The sequence below is a fragment of the Homalodisca vitripennis genome, chromosome 7 (genome assembly GCF_021130785.1).
Source record: "Homalodisca vitripennis isolate AUS2020 chromosome 7, UT_GWSS_2.1, whole genome shotgun sequence".
In the NCBI taxonomy this organism is placed as follows: domain Eukaryota; kingdom Metazoa; phylum Arthropoda; class Insecta; order Hemiptera; family Cicadellidae; genus Homalodisca; species Homalodisca vitripennis.
This window is the reverse complement of record NC_060213.1, coordinates 23766517-23783730: the sequence shown is the minus strand read 5'-3', so window position 1 is coordinate 23783730 and position 17214 is coordinate 23766517. Positions and strand designations below refer to the sequence as shown.

Below are 17214 nucleotides of genomic sequence, written 5' to 3'. Positions count from 1 at the left end.
GGTGTCTTTTTCGAGATGAAATTACAATGTAAGGGTTTATTTGCCCATAACCTTTGCTAGGAACGACGCAGAGATGTTGCCTTCGTTTCATTGTGTTTCTATTGAATGGACGTTTAAAATAACATGCTATAAGATAGGGGTTACAATTTGAAAATTGTAATATATATTATACACTGTAAATTCAATACCATGATATTTTATGTCAATTATTCTAAATCAAACTAAAAATAAACACAGTTTTTTTAGAATATTTGTTCATATTAGAATAATGGGTAAAATGCTGTAGGAATAAAATATTAAATACATGTTGAAGGTGAGGTATATATGAGATAAACTATTACTAGGTTATAAACAAATATATACACAACGGCAGACACGAAGTTTATAATCTTATCTTTAACACTGAACTATTGCCATTGTACTTATCACTACAAGGTCACGACTTGGCAACCATCATAACGTGAGAGAATATTGCTCACCCGAGCTCGTGAGATGTCGCACGTGAAGGGACCGGATATAGAGTCATCCCGACCTCGCTTCCGGTCAAGCACTTCCGTTCTCCAGTTGCTGGTGGAATACCTCCACAATAATGGGGATACAACCGCATTGGTGAATTTACATATTTTCCTTACATTTTACTGTCTGCCATAAAATGATTCAAAGAGACATTTAGAAAAAATGTATAAATGCCTTCATAGTAAACACATCTTCTCGAAAAGTTTCTAGAAATTTGTAAGAATGTCAGACGAGAGTAAGCCATTTTGAGACTGATCACCAAAATTATATTCAGGAAACAAGTGCGTACATTTTTTTATTTATCTTAGTATCGATTTATTGAAATTAAGTAGTATTTAAAAGTAGTTTTCCTACTGTAAAAGTGATTTTAGCTGTAGTCATAAAACTCCTTGGTTGATTTGAAGGTAAAATATACAATACAAGTGTTACTATTTTATTAACATTAACTACAGCCTCCAACTTTTAATTTTAATATAAATTTCCTAAATAAATTGTAAACGAACATATCAACCTTGAACTTACCTTTGAAAGTAACAATACTTTAATTGAGCAGTTTTTATATGTATTATGAAATGTTATAAAATTCAATTTTTCTTCATATTTAAAATCTTGAAAAGGGTACAGATTATACATAAAATATTTATAATAATAATGTTTGATACAGAAGTTTTATACGTTATAACATATGTAAATTATCAAGTTAAAAGCCGTTCATTCAGTAATTAATTATGTTTTATGTGTTAATAAGCCACTAGAAAATAAAATATTTACTTAAGCTAAATGTAACACCCTTTATATAGACTTACGCTCACCAACATAACGATCACTTATTTAATTTAAGATAACTAAATTTACACATAACAATTTGTGTACTCAGGTTAGGGCTGACAGGGAAGACTGCGAGTTTCACAGATATTCTGCAGCAGAGTAGCACCGCGGCTGCAGGACTGCATGGGACTGCATAGCGCTAGTATAACTGCAGAATCTACGTAGTGTTGTGCTGTGACAAGAGCATATTGTCATACTCGCTTCTGCTGGGCGTCATGTTCACTGAAGCTACTACTGCTCTCTGCCCTCCTGATATTTTGTTCTCTACTCAGGTCGAGGGACAGACAGGGATGACTGCGAGTTTCACAGATATTCTGTAGCAGAGTAGCACCGCGGCTGCAGGACTGCAAAGCGCTAGTATAACTGCAGAATCTACGTAGTGTTGTGCTGTGACAAGAGCATATTGTCATACTCGCTACTGCTGGGCGTCATGTTCACTGGAGCTACTACTGCTCTCTGCCCTCCTGATAGTTTTTTCTCTACTCAGGTCGAGGGACAGACAGGGATGACTGCGAGTTTTACAGATATTCTGCAGCAGAGTAGCACCGCGGCTGCAGGACTGCAAAGCGCTAGTATAACTGCAGAATCTACGTAGTGTTGTGCTGTGACAAGAGCATATTGTCATACTCGCTACTGCTGGGCGTCATGTTCACTGGAGCTACTACTGCTCTCTGCCCTCCTGATAGTTTTTTCTCTACTCAGGTCGAGGGACAGACAGGGAAGACTGCGAGTTTCGCGGATATTCTGCAGCAGAGTACCGCCGCGGCTGCAGGACTGCAAAGCGCTGGTATAAATGCAGGAGAATGCGTAGTGTTGTGCTGTGACAAGAGCATATTGTCATACTCGCTACTGCTGGGCGTCATGTTCACTGGAGCTATTACTGCTCTCTGCCCTCCTGATAGTTTGTTCTCTACTCAGGTCGAGGGACAGACAGGGATGACTGCGAGTTTCGCGGATATTCTATCACTAACGCTTTCTATGGTGACGTCGATTCCGGATGCAGACATCATCGACAAGTTGAGTCAGGGTCACACTGTGAAAGCGGTGTTCTGCAGCAGTGTGTACATGGACTCCGTGCAGAAGTGTGTGAGCAGGATGAGTCCTCCGCCGCTACTGGGTACGGTCGACATCGAGGACCCGGTCCTCAAGCCCATCCTGACAAGTCGTGGCGAGTTTTCTCTGTACCGGGTCAATGATGTCTACAAACACACTGCTGTGATACTGTTCTCCAGCGGCACCACGGGAGTACCCAAGGGCATCGAGATCACAGATGTTGCGGTCCAGTGGAGTGGAATTAAGTAACACATCCAAAACTCGTTTTTTATCTACATTCGTATATGGTGTGTTGTTTAAAAATATTCAATCAATCCATTTAATGCTTTTATAGCACGTACTGCTCTGGTTGAGACTTTTTATTAAATTAAAGGCAAAAATTATATTTCAGTTGTTTGTGTTTAGTTTATATCGAATAAGGATCGTACTTCATTTAAATAAATATTAACAGTACTATAGAAATATAGATCTATAATATTGTAATATATATTAATGTTATATCATATGTATTCAGGCTTACTCAAGTCTCATGCTTACAGTTGAATCGAAATTATTTTTTTTAAGATCTTATTTAAATGAATTTCTTGGTATTGACATTAGATATTTTCATGGTTTCGTTTCAGTTTTGACTATCCCTTCAAATCTTTTCTGGTCGCCTTTCCGTTTTTCTGGTACAGTGCGATTTTCACGTTCGTCTCTGCATGTTACAATAAGTATCCGCTCATCATGAACAATATCCCAGAAGTTACAGAGAATTTGCGACTTACAGCCAAGTACCAGGTAAAGGCTTCAGTTGTTTGTAGGTTTGTAGATTCATTAGCCACATTCCGCTGCCGATCCAATCTTAGATATTTATTTGTAATTCCGAACATGATATCGCTTAGACTGGGATTTGGAATGGATAACTTTATCTCATATATTTATGAAAATGAATTGAACATTACTTGTTGAAACAATACGAAGAAGGATGAGGTTTAAGTACAAACAGTAAGTCTAAGTGATAACCAAACATTACCGCCACAGCTTTGACTCCTGGGTCTGGAGTCCGAGTCTGTCTGAAGAGATACGACACCGTCGGGGACAGAGAAGCTCAATACGAACTTTTGCATTGTTTCGACATCAGGGACACCTAACATATAAAGTCAAGTGTAATCTATACGAAGAGTTGTTCTCAGTGTCCACCATGTGAAAAATAATGTGGTGCACTTCTTCATATATATTACACTTGATTTTGTAATGTGGAAGTCTCTGATGTCAAACAGTGTCAAAAACCTACGAAATGACCGCGCTTAGAGGTCGTGCCTGAATCATTGTAGTGCACTAAACTCCAACTAGTGCTTCGTAGTGCACTAAATTCCAGTAGTGCATCGTAGTGCACTAAACTTCAGTAGTGCATCGTAGTTTACTAAATTCCAGTAGTACATCGTAGTGCACTAAACTACAGTAGTGCATCTTAGTTTACTAAATTCCAGTATTACATCGTAGTGCACTAAACTACAGTAGTGCATCTTAGTTTACTAAATTACAGTATTACATCGTAGTGCACTAAACTCCAACTAGTGCTTCGTAGTGCACTAAATTCCAGTAGTGCATCGTAGTGCACTAAACTCCAGTAGTGCATCGTAGTTTACTAAATTCCAGTAGTACATCGTAGTGCACTAAACTCCAGTAGTGCATCGTAGTTTACTAAATTCCAGTAGTACATCGTAGTGCACTAAACTACAGTAGTGCATCTTAGTTTACTAAATTCCAGTATTACATCGTAGTGCACTAAACTACAGTAGTGCATCGTAGTTTACTAAATTCCAGTAGTACATCGTAGTGCACTAAACTACAGTAGTGCATCTTAGTTTACTAAATTCCAGTATTACATCGTAGTGCACTAAACTACAGTAGTGCATCTTAGTTTACTAAATTCCAGTATTACATCGTAGTGCACTAAACTACAGTAGTGCATCGTAGTTTACTAAATTCCAGTAGTACATCGTAGTGCACTAAACTACAGTAGTGCATCTTAGTTTACTAAATTCCAGTATTACATCGTAGTGCACTAAACTACAGTAGTGCATCTTAGTTTACTAAATTCCAGTATTACATCGTAGTGCACTAAACTACAGTAGTGCATCTTAGTTTACTAAATTCCAGTAGTACATCGTAGTGAACTAAACTACAGTAGTGCATCTTAGTTTACTAAATTCCAGTAGTACATCGTAGTGCACTAAACTCCAGTAGGGCATCGTAGTTTACTAAATTCCAGTAGTACATCGTAGTGCACTAAACTACAGTAGTGCATCTTAGTTTACTAAATTCCAGTATTACATCGTAGTGCACTAAACTACAGTAGTGCATCGTAGTTTACTAAATTCCAGTAGTACATCGTAGTGCACTAAACTACAGTAGTGCATCTTAGTTTACTAAATTCCAGTATTACATCGTAGTGCACTAAACTACAGTAGTGCATCTTAGTTTACTAAATTCCAGTAGTACATCGTAGTGCACTAAACTACAGTAGTGCATCTTAGTTTACTAAATTTCAGTATTACATCGTAGTGCACTAAACTACAGTAGTGCATCTTAGTTTACTAAATTCCAGTATTACATCGTAGTGCACTAAACTACAGTAGTGCATCTTAGTTTACTAAATTCCAGTAGTACATCGTATTGCACTAAACTACAGTAGTGCATCTTAGTTTACTAAATTCCAGTATTACATCGTAGTGCACTAAACTACAGTAGTGCATCGTAGTTTACTAAATTCCAGTAGTACATCGTAGTGAACTAAACTACAGTAGTGCATCTTAGTTTACTAAATTCCAGTAGTACATCGTAGTGCACTAAACTACAGTAGTGCATCTTAGTTTACTAAATTCCAGTATACATCGTAGTGCACTATACTACAGTAGTGCATCTTAGTTTACTAAATTCCAGTATTACATCGTAGTGAACTAAACTACAGTAGTGCATCTTAGTTTACTAAATTCCAGTAGTACATCGTAGTGAACTAAACTACAGTAGTGCATCTTAGTTTACTAAATTCCAGTAGTACATCGTAGTGCACTAAACTCCAGTAGGGCATCGTAGTTTACTAAATTCCAGTAGTACATCGTAGTGCACTAAACTCCAGTAGTGCATCGTAGTTTACTAAATTCCAGTATTACATCGTAGTGCACTAAACTACAGTAGTGCATCTTAGTTTACTAAATTCCAGTATTACATCGTAGTGCACTAAACTACAGTAGTGCATCGTAGTTTACTAAATTCCAGTAGTGGATCTTAGTGTACTAAATTCCAGTAGTGCATCGTAGAGCACTAAATTCCAGTAGTGCATCGTTGTGTACTAAACTCCAGTAGTGCATCTTAGTTTACTAAATTCCAGTATTACATCGTAGTGCACTAAACTCCAGTAGTGCATCGTAATTTACTAAATTCCAGTAGTACATCGTAGTGCACTAAACTACAGTAGTGCATCGTAGTTTACTAAATTTCAGTAGTACATCGTAGTGCACTAAACTACAGTAGTGCATCTTAGTTTACTAAATTCCAGTATTACATCGTAGTGCACTAAACTACAGTAGTGCATCGTAGTTTACTAAATTCCAGTAGTACATCGTAGTGCACTAAACTACAGTAGTGCATCTTAGTTTACTAAATTCCAGTATTACATCGTAGTGCACTAAACTACAGTAGTGCATCGTAGTTTACTAAATTTCAGTATTACATCGTAGTGCACTAAACTACAGTAGTGCATCGTAATTTACTAAATTCCAGTAGTACATCGTAGTGTACTAAACTACAGTAGTGCATCATAGTTTACTAAATGCCAGTAGTGGATCTTAGTGTACTAAATTCCAGTAGTGCATCGTAGAGCACTAAATTCCAGTAGTGCATCGTAGTGCACTTAACTACAGTAGTGCATCGTAGTTTACTAAATTTCAGTATTACATCGTAGTGCACTAAACTACAGTATTGCATCGTAGTGCACTAAACTTCCAGTAGTGCATAGTAGAGCAATAAATTCCAGTAGTGCATCGTATTGCACTAAACCCCAGTAGTGCATCGTAGTGCACTAAACCCCAGTAGTGCATCGTATTGCACTAAACCCCAGTAGTGCATAGTAGAGCCATAAATTCCAGTAGTGCATCGTATTGCACTAAACCCCAGTAGTGCATCGTAGTGCACTAAACTACAGTAGTGCATCTTAGTTTACTAAATTCCAGTAGTACATCGTAGTGCACTAAACCCCAGTAGTGCATAGTAGAGCCATAAATTCCAGTAGTGCATCGTATTGCACTAAACCCCAGTAGTGCATCGTAGTGCACTAAACCCCAGTAGTGCATCGTAGTGCACTAAACCCCAGTAGTGCATCGTAGTGCACTAAACCCCAGTAGTGCATCGTAGTGCACTAAATTCCAGTAGTGCATCGTATTGCACTAAACCCCAGTAGTGCATCGTAGTGCACTAAACTCCAGTATTGCATCGTAGTGCACTAAACTCCAGTAGTGCATAGTAGAGCCATAAATTCCAGTAGTGCATCGTATTGCACTAAACCCCAGTAGTGCATCGTAGTGCACTAAACTCCAGTAGTGCATAGTAGAGCCATAAATTCCAGTAGTGCATCGTAGTGCACTAAACTCCAGTATTGCATCGTAGTGCACTAAACTCCAGTAGTGCATAGTCGAGCCATAAACCCCAGTAGTGCATCGTAGTGCACTAAACTCCAGTATTGCATCGTAGTGCACTAAACTCCAGTAGTGCATAGTATTGCACTAAACCCCAGTAGTGCATCGTAGTGCACTAAACTCCAGTAGTGCATAGTATTGCACTAAACCCCAGTAGTGCATCGTAGTGCACTAAACTCCAGTATTGCATCGTAGTGCACTAAACTCCAGTAGTGCATCGTATTGCACTAAACCCCAGTAGTGCATCGTAGTGCACTAAACTCCAGTAGTGCATAGTAGAGCCATAAATTCCAGTAGTGCATCGTATTGCACTAAACCCCAGTAGTGCATCGTAGTGCACTAAACCCCAGTAGTGCATCGTATTGTACTAAACCCCAGTAGTGCATCGTAGTGCACTAGACCCCAGTAGTGCATCGTAGTGCACTAAACTCCAGTATTGCATCGTAGTGCACTAAACTCCAGTAGTGCATCGTAGTGCACTAAACCCCAGTAGTTCATCGTAGTGAAATAAACCCCAGTAGTGCATCGTAGTTCCAAGAGTCGTCTGTGACAGCGTCAGATTCTGTACGCTGCGCTGCACTAAGAGGAAGGTGAATTCTAGCCAAACCCAATACCACTTTTGTACATATTTAATAAATTAGTAACGTTTTCTTGTTTAAGGTCAATTATTTAGTTAAATTGAATAATAATAAGTAAATAAAACAAACTAGTAGTTAATGATAATAAATTAGTTTCAAACTCAACCATTCTTATATAACTTTGACCTATTTGGCTGTTTATATTATGTAACACTATTTGTGCGATAGTGTCTCAAAATTATATGGATTAACCTTACGTTAATTTTTCTCATAAAAGTTTCTTTATAGATACAAGGCTGGTTTCTAAGTACGGGTAGTATGTCCCGATACACGAATGAACCAGATCTGCACAAGTTTGACGTGTCTTCAGTGGAAAGAGTATTTGTCGGTAAGAATTTGCTGATACATTCTCATATTTACTTTAGTACATTGGATGCGTGTTTGTACTTGGGTAGATTTCATAGATATCTCAGTCTATTGCATTGCAATAACTCTTGCACGATTTGACTTATTTAGACCACAATTTATATAGAAATATTAGTTACAAACGCATACTAACTAACTTCACTGAATGCACAATCTTAAGATGACAGGCAACCCAAACAGCGAGTGAAGTACAAAGAACCAAGTAGCAGATTCTTGGATAAATCTCTCAAGTTAATGTTGTAAACTCATTAGTATTGCGTAACATTTTCAAAAATTGTGAACTTAACGACCGGAATGGACAAAGATGAATTTCGCGTTATTAACTTTTTGTTATCGTCTTCATGAACTAAACAATTTATGGTTTTAAGGGGCGACGATGACAAATGACGAAGTTATAGAACATTGAAAGTGAAACTACTTTTCTCGCGCCGGGTATAATTGAATTGTATTTAACAACTCTTTTACAGCTGTGGCTGAACCAGACGACTCATTTTCGTCTCGTCTATAGTTATTTTTCCTGTGAGTGAGGTTGAGGTGGCCCGTAACTTGCGGGATCTGAAGCTGAAAAAAAACTCAATGACTTCAATGGCATGTCAGTGTGGTTGCTCAGGGGGTGCTTCAAATACCTCTTGACTCCAATCACCCGACTGATCAATCTCTCAAAAAGTACCATCCTTGCATTCCAAGCAACTATCGTCCAATTTCTACTCTCCCAGTTTTCAGAAAAATGTTCGAAAAAGCTTTTCTCAAACAATTTTAATAATTTCTTGATCGTTACGAGGTTCTATGTCCCGAACAATTTGGGTTCAGGAAAAACAAGTCGACAATCGATGCCGTAACGAATCTCATTTACTATGTTGTCGAGGGCCTAGAGAGGCGAGTGCACGTGCTAAGCATATTCCTCGACCTCTCTAAAGCTTTTGACCGTGTGCATCATGCAACAGTGTTGCACCAGTTGTGGTCAAGTGGTATTCGGGGACTTCCGCACGATTAGATCTCGTCTGATTTGAAAGATAGAGAGCAGTGCGTGCAGATTGCGAACGTCTTGTCAGGTCAAGTCAAAATTCCCTACGATGTCCCACAGGGATCAATATTAGGGCGTTTTTTTTTTTAATTTACATCAACAGATTAAACTCAGCGATCCAAAATGGAAACATGATTCAATATGCTGACATTACGACTCTCTCCATCAGATCAAAATAAAAAAACGAACTTGATGTGGAGTCATTCATTGAATTGAATTCATACATCAAATATTTCACCAGATTCAATTTGAAAACAAACAGTTCATAACCAAACGTCATAATTGTTTTCCTTCTGCCACAACAAGAGCAAGAACTTCGACCCGCGGTTCTGGTGGCCTTTTGGATGAAGCAGAATCCATTAAGTTTCTTGGAATGTATCTTGATCGGGAGCTGACATGGGACGATCACATTGAAAACGTTTGCTCCGGGAATTTATGTCCTGCGCAATCTTGCAAAATTTTGTTCGGTGGATGTATTAAAATGGTCTATTTCGGTCTGATACATCCACATTTAACATTTGGCTTAAGATTGTGGGGAAACTGTTCCAAATACTTGAAAGGGTTTTCAGATCTCAAAAGAAAGCAGTAAGAATTCTTTCACAATTAAAACTCAGAGACGTGCAAAACGCCTTTAGGGAGCTTGGATTGCTGACCTTGCCCTGTCTTTATATTCTCGAGGTGGCCTTGTACTGCCGACTTAAATGAGAGTTGGTACGGGGCAGGGATGTCCACCAATACGGGACTAGAGGCAGGGATAACTTTCGAGTCGAACAGCACAGAACGGCAGTTTTCGAACACTTTCCATCACAAGTTGGAGTCGGACTAATCAATAGGCTCCCTGAGGGCATCAAACAAATCAATGAAACGAAAAATTAAAAACTCGACTAAAACATTTTCTTCTGTCAAATGCATTTTACTCGACTGATGAATTCATGATGAGCCACTGGGATGAAAATTTTTGAAATTAACAACAATCACAAAACCCCGGTTCTGATACATACAAGAATTGTATTGCGTTGTATATCTTTACCATCATTTATCTTATGTATTTTATACAGTTACGTTGACGCATGCCATGCAATATTGCAATTGTTTCACGCAATAAGGAATATTATTATTATTATTGTTCTACTGCCACTCAGAGCACACAAATAAAATATTGAGAGCAGATACCCTTTTTAATAATTTGCAAAGGTTAAGGGGTCGACGTAATGTAATTGTTAAGAAGTATACAATAATATACCAGAAATAAGGTGAAAATCGATAATTTCCTTAATTGCGAACAAAATCAATTCAAACGTAGTTTAGAAGGAGCATATATTATGTCAAAGCACATCATTCAAAATACAATTTTTAATTTCATAAGATTTTATCCCTACTAGTAAGCAATTAAGACCAAAATTAACGTATTTAAATATTGCTACAGTCCAAACTGAGAATATATGATTAATATTAAAACATTACCACGTCAAAGAGATAGGAGATTAGTAATATACGTTACTACAGTTTTAACTAGTAGTAATTCATCTTCTGGCGTCAATAAGAATTTAAAGCGAAGATCATTCATCTGGAGTTGTTATAGTTTAAACTTTATATATACAGCATTTATCCACACACGAAAATTTAACATTTGTAGTTACTTGGGAACCGTACATTCGACCTGGACAAACTTCTGTGTTTGAGATAGATAGGAGCTCAACCACTGTAATGTCAAGCGACCTAACCCAAGATCTCTCAGACAATCCAGAAGATGTCATGTTTGAGGCAATCTGCTTCCGTCAGATCCATCATGACTCCCACCGCCCGTCTTGTATTGTCTATTTCAGTAATAATGTCGGAAATGTAGCAAATTATTGCCTCACTAATGCATTTAACCTCCGTATTTTTAGAGAAAATTTCGTTTGAGTTCAGAAAAGAAGTTAAACAGTCAAGAAAAATCAATTGAAAGTTTGACTAAAAGTGGATATTTATGATATAGGTCTTCTATATAAGTCTTCTAGACTTCTATCGCCTCCCTGGTGCACTGGAATAGTCTCTGTATTCTTCAGTCACTAGGGAACTGACTTAATCTAAAGGAAGCTGATATAATGGTGGCTAGTAACCGGCTGATGGCATACATACTTTATTTTACAACTCTGCTCGAAATACCATCAATCCCTGATATCGCAACAATTACTTCTTTCAAGCTTCTAACAATCAAATAATTAATCAATTAGCCTAATTGATTATTTATAAATGCTAAAGTAGTTTAAAGTAATTTTTATGGTTTATATATTTGATTATGAGTTTCAAAAGGGAACTGTCATAGAAAATGAAGACTTCTGCTCAAAACAGGTGATATAGTCGAGTCATTTACAAGAACTTAATTTCTATACATCATAGTAGCTTGACTTGTGTTTGTAACGTGACCACGTGACCAGCTGGAGAGAACATCCTGAGCTGTGTGGCTGAAGACTTCTGCTCAAAACAGGTGATATAGTCGAGTCATTTACAAGAACTTAATTTCTATACATCATAGTAGCTTGACTTGTGTTTGTAACGTGACCACGTGACCAGCTGGAGAGAACATCCTGAGCTGTGTGGCTGAAGACTTCTGCTCAAAACAGGTGATATAGTCGAGTCATTTACAAGAACTTAATTTCTATACATCATAGTAGCTTGACTTGTGTTTGTAACGTGACCACGTGACCAGCTGGAGAGAACATCCTGAGCTGTGTGGCTGAAGACTTCTGCTCAAAACAGGTGATATAGTCGAGTCATTTACAAGAACTTAATTTCTATACATCATAGTAGCTTGACTTGTGTTTGTAACGTGACCACGTGACCAGCTGGAGAGAACATCCTGAGCTGTGTGGCTGAAGACTTCTGCTCAAAACAGGTGATATAGTCGAGTCATTTACAAGAACTTAATTTCTATACATCATAGTAGCTTGACTTGTGTTTGAAACTACTGAAACTCGAGAGTATATACGTCAAGTTAGGGGCCTGTGGACGTCCGAACCCTGGAGTTGAGATTAAGGTAATGTTCAAGATATAACTGTACATATTTTACTAGTCTTTTTGTTTTTGCTTCAACATGTTTATAGATAACGCATCTGTGGTGGGAAGGGTCAATCCAATGTGAATATTGATTTACGCTCCATTTCATCTTCCGACTTAGACCTTGGACTTCCGGTAGATCCAAATTCTAGGATTTAATCGACACCAGTGTCATATTTCAGACGATGCACTAAGCGGAAGATGAAATGAAGGTAAACCCAACATTCGCATGTTTATACATGTTTATTTCCTGTACCTGTTTTATGGTGTTTTTTCCGTGTCAATTAAAAAGAAAAGAAATTTAGATGTGTGTTTTGGAAACAATCGTCTAAGTAAAAATTAAAAAAATCCAATTCTAAACTAATATAACTAATACATAGATAACTACTTGTAAGGGCAGGTGATCGACGACGCTGGGACCATGGTACATGTCGGAGAGATGGGCGAGGTGTGGATCAAAACACCAGCAGCCACTACCGGGTATTGGGGCAGGCCTGATCTGTCTAATACATAGATAACTACTTGTAAGGGCAGGTGATCGACGACGCTGGGACCATGGTACATGTCGGAGAGATGGGCGAGGTGTGGATCAAAACACCAGCAGCCACTACCGGGTACTGGGGCAGGCCTGATCTGTCTAATACATAGATAACTACTTGTAAGGGCAGGTGATCGACGACGCTGGGACCATGGTACATGTCGGAGAGATGGGCGAGGTGTGGATCAAAACACCAGCAGCCACTACCGGGTACTGGGGCAGGCCTGATCTGTCTAATACATAGATAACTACTTGTAAGGGCAGGTGATCGACGACGCTGGGACCATGGTACATGTCGGAGAGATGGGCGAGGTGTGGATCAAAACACCAGCAGCCACTACCGGGTATTGGGGCAGGCCTGATCTGAACAAGCGCCTGTTTGATCATCAAGGGTTCTTCAACAGCGGAGACGTGGGGTTCGTGGACGACGACGGCTACTTATATCTACGAGGCCGTGCCGGGGACCTCATAAACTACCGTGGGAAAAAGGTATTCCCTATTTTTTTTTTTTTTTTATTAAGTAATAGAGAAATTTCTTATAAAGGATGATTGTGAGTCAAAACTTCCAAAAATTCGAGAAGTTATGCACCTTAAAACAAAGGAAACGTTCCTTAAAAACAACGGTTATTTAGAATATGACATTATGTATTAATTTATTTTATTTAAAATGTATGCACACAACAGTTAGTTTGGTTAAATATTATTACATTATTTCTGTTAAATGTTTGCTGTAGCTTAAATAACTAATCCAACGCAAGAACTGTCACGACTACCGCCAAAGGTTTCTGGTTTAAACCGCGTCGATTTGGTAAAGCACTTCAACGTCGTTGTGAAGCGCCGCGCCATCTCAACAGTCAACAAATGGTTTGGGGGGCGGGTTGAACCGTTTCCCGTAAAAATATTAAGTGTGATAATTCAAAATACCTAATGTGATTCTCATCAAAGGCAGGTAACCTGACACACATTCGTTGTTAGTGATTAAGAGATGTGGAAGAGAGTTTATATGGAATCATAGAAGTAGTTGGGCTAAAGATTTTTCAAATTACCCCTTTTTAATTATTGTTTATATTATGGTATTTCATTTCATATTCATTCATATTTATTTTATTTCATTCACTCATTCATATCTAGAGCAATTTATTGTTCAAAGGGAGGTTTAGAATAGAAAGTTATTTGTTTTGAGTATAATCACAATGCTTTACCTTTAAAACGAGCTTGGTATATTTTGAGGCACTGAAACATGAATGGCCTGATGGTGCCGCAAGTAAATAAGTTACAAAATGGTGAAATACTGTATTTGTCCATGGTATTCTTTTAATCTCAGAGGTACCTCTGCTTGTTTTACTGACCGGCATCGCCTCGGGTGGAAGTTAATCTTTTTTATGGCAACATCGTGATCAAAAATGTGTAAAGGTTCAAGGTATATTCATTTATAAATTGTTTACTGGACACAATAATCTATAGACGATACTTAAAGAAAACAAAACCTCGGCGTACACGTTTTATCTTTTTAACATTTATTAAATGCCATAAGAACCCAGTGTATCACAATTTTAGTTCGTACATTTTATTAATTAAAGAAGAGAAAATGAGTTTAGTTATTTAAAAACACGTTGGGCTGTTACAAAAATGAGATGTAAATAATGTGTCACGGACAGTTTCAAAGTAATCAGGTAACCAAAACTCTACTCACAGATCTAGCAATAACTCAACTTTGTCCCGTAGTCACTCCTCTCGTATAAGTACTAAAGGAACTTGGTGAAGAACTAGATGTGACAAGTGAATGTTAGTTCAGTGCCGCCGAACTGGAGGATGTGCTGCAGACTCACCCCGCCGTGCAGGAGGCAGCAGTGGTCAGCAAACCTCACGTCAGCGACACTCAGCACCCCATAGCCTTTGTCGTCAGCAAACTGGGAACTGTCGTCACCGAACAGCAGATTTTGGACTTTGTTGACGGCAAGTCTGATTTCTGTTAATGTAGTGTCAATGGTTTTCGTTGTTTAACTGATCGAGGATCATTTTAGTATTGGAGTAAATTATGTCAACTATATTTATTTCTCATTACTGAAGGGATGCTATTCAAGTAGTTTGGATTTAGTTATTGAAGTATCTCTCATACTTTTTTGAAGGCCAAGGAATGTAACTCTTCTTCACAACAGTATATATCTATACATCAAACCTTCATTGGTCGAATTGCTAGATGTTCTAAATTAATGCTTACATATTGCAGTATTTGATTAATAATTGAATATCAGCAAGAATTTCTTTTCCTTAATTAAGGACGGAGAAGACATTTTTTAACATTCTTTTTCATGACACTATTCAAATTATTCTTTTTTCGACATACTTCAAAGATTTTAGTAAACAACGGTAGAATATTTTCTGCCTTTGAGTTCTTGAAATTACAACATTCCGCTGTGAAGATATTAGAGACAAAATTACTAACGCAACTAACGCATACGTAAATGTCATTTACAATTATTTGACACTTTTATTTTTTTTTTAAAAAAAAAAACGACACTGGGGTCTGAGTCTTTAAATATGACTCAACAAAATAGATAGTTTCTAACTTGTATATAACTAGTAGTAATAATCACAGTTTATACGTATTTCTGATGACAAAACAATGTAAAGATTGGTTTTAAGCTTTCTATATATCTCTTGAGACGAATATGACTCCAGATTCCAGGAGTCAAGTCAGAGACACATCAGATACCAAACGCTGCTATAAAAAGAAGGTGAATTGAAGCTAAATTCAACATTCAAATTGAACCAACCCTTCCCACCATAGCTACGTCATGTCTAGATACATGTTCAATCAAATGAAATTCTCTTATCATAAGAAAGTGTCTAAGTCTATTTTTAAAACCTCCAAGTCTTTCGGATGGTTTGACAACAAGTAAATTTAAATTAAGAATTTGCTTTACGCCAAAGTCCCCGTGATCAGTCTAGTTGATTACTTGCTTGTATCGTAGTAAGATACATCTTACTGAGTCATGTTTTACTTTTTTGGTACGATCTTTCGTGATTTTTCAATTTTATTGGGTCATTTTTTTAATTCGAAAAATATCTCGATATGTTGCGTAGGCTATTTGTTTATGCAATTGTCAATTTTTGATTTGCCCAACTGTTTGTGCCGTTATATATGTTGCAATAATATATTTTAGATTGGCTCCGCATCAAATATGTTATTACTAAATTTGGTTCAGTAATTTTCATTCGCTTTCTCGTAAGCGCCACGCATCTCGCCCTGCCTTGCAAGTCTGTGCCGCGCCAATGGGAACCGGAACTGAACAATCGAACGAAATATCAATCGAGGTTTAATTTGCGAATTTGAATGGATATTTGATTCGCTCCAAAAGAGAGTGAAGGGGGGCTGTATTTTAGAGACAAATTCTAGAAACTGTTTGAAGTTTTAATACAACAAATTAGATTATTATTTTATAGTGTTAAATTAGTTTGTTGTGATAAGTGGTTTGAGAAAAACTTATTATCAGGCATAAGTTCTAAAATTGTTTTTAGATACGTATAGTAATGCTATTGAATATTATTGCCTATATCTGCGACTGGTTCGGTTGTTACAGAACGAGTCGAAGATTACAAGAGACTCAGAGGAGGTGTCCGGTTCCTGGACGTGCTGCCTCGGACAATCATCGGCAAAGTTGTGCGGAAGACGCTGAGAGATTACAGTCTGCAGTAGATCTGAGAAAACTTACAGCGAAATTATAAACAAGTTATACTGACTCAGAGGAGGTGTCCGGTTCCTGGACGTGCTGCCTCGGACAATCATCGGCAAAGTTGTGCGGAAGACGCTGAGAGATTACAGTCTGCAGTAGATCTGAGAAAACTTACAGCGAAATTATAAACAAGTTATACTGACTCAGAGGAGGTGTCCGGTTCCTGGACGTGCTGCCTCGGACAATCATCGGCAAAGTTGTGCGGAAGACGCTGAGAGATTACAGTCTGCAGTAGATCTGAGAAAACTTACAGCGAAATTATAAACAAGTTATACTGACTCAGAGGAGGTGTCCGGTTCCTGGACGTGCTGACTCGGACAATCATCGGCAAAGTTGTGCGGAAGACGCTGAGAGATTACAGTCTGCAGTAGATCTGAGAAAACACAGCGAAATTGTAAACAAGTTATACTGACTCAAGTAATAAATTATCTGCATAAGAAAAACCTAATATCCCACTCTCACTACTATTATTATGCTAACCGATTTTGCAGTTCAGTTCCTGTGAAGCGATTACTTCAAGTGAACGTATTCTACAGAAGCTGCGTGATGTAGATTCTTGAATGCTTAAATATGAATTTCATAAATTGTAAACAGTCGAAGATAAAGAATTAACGTGGATTTGAAATATATAGTATTATGAGAATGATTTGAATGTTGAATTTAGCTCCAGTTAACCTTTCTTTTTTGGCTAGGCTCAACATGCAAATTGAATCAACTCTTCCTACCATAGCTACGTTATGAGAACGATGATAAACACACCTCCATTGTTAGATATTGTACGGCCATCATACAGTAA

General features: G+C 37.8%; 2 protein-coding genes across 3 annotated transcripts; both read left to right on the top strand.

Moving 5' to 3' along the window:
• The first annotated feature begins 488 nt into the window (after positions 1–488).
• LOC124366505 (probable 4-coumarate--CoA ligase 2) lies at positions 489–16970 on the top strand. 2 transcript variants are annotated; one of them, XM_046823093.1, is made up of 5 exons: positions 489–609; positions 12544–13170; positions 14472–14637; positions 16266–16298; positions 16435–16970. In XM_046823093.1, exons 2-5 carry the CDS (start codon positions 12967–12969, stop codon positions 16515–16517), a joined length of 486 nt encoding a protein of 161 aa, XP_046679049.1. In that variant the 5' UTR covers positions 489–609; positions 12544–12966; the 3' UTR covers positions 16518–16970. The 2 variants fall into 2 exon arrangements, with proteins under 2 accessions (XP_046679049.1, XP_046679048.1); XM_046823092.1 differs by lacking the exon at positions 16435–16970 and having other exon boundaries at positions 16266–16428.
• LOC124366645 (mycosubtilin synthase subunit B-like) lies at positions 1990–12098 on the top strand. The gene is made up of 4 exons (XM_046823245.1): positions 1990–2642; positions 3021–3177; positions 7943–8042; positions 11525–12098. The coding sequence occupies exons 1-4, from the start codon at positions 1990–1992 to the stop codon at positions 11581–11583; spliced, it is 969 nt and encodes a 322-aa protein (XP_046679201.1). The 3' UTR covers positions 11584–12098.
• Positions 16971–17214: the final 244 nt, after the last annotated feature.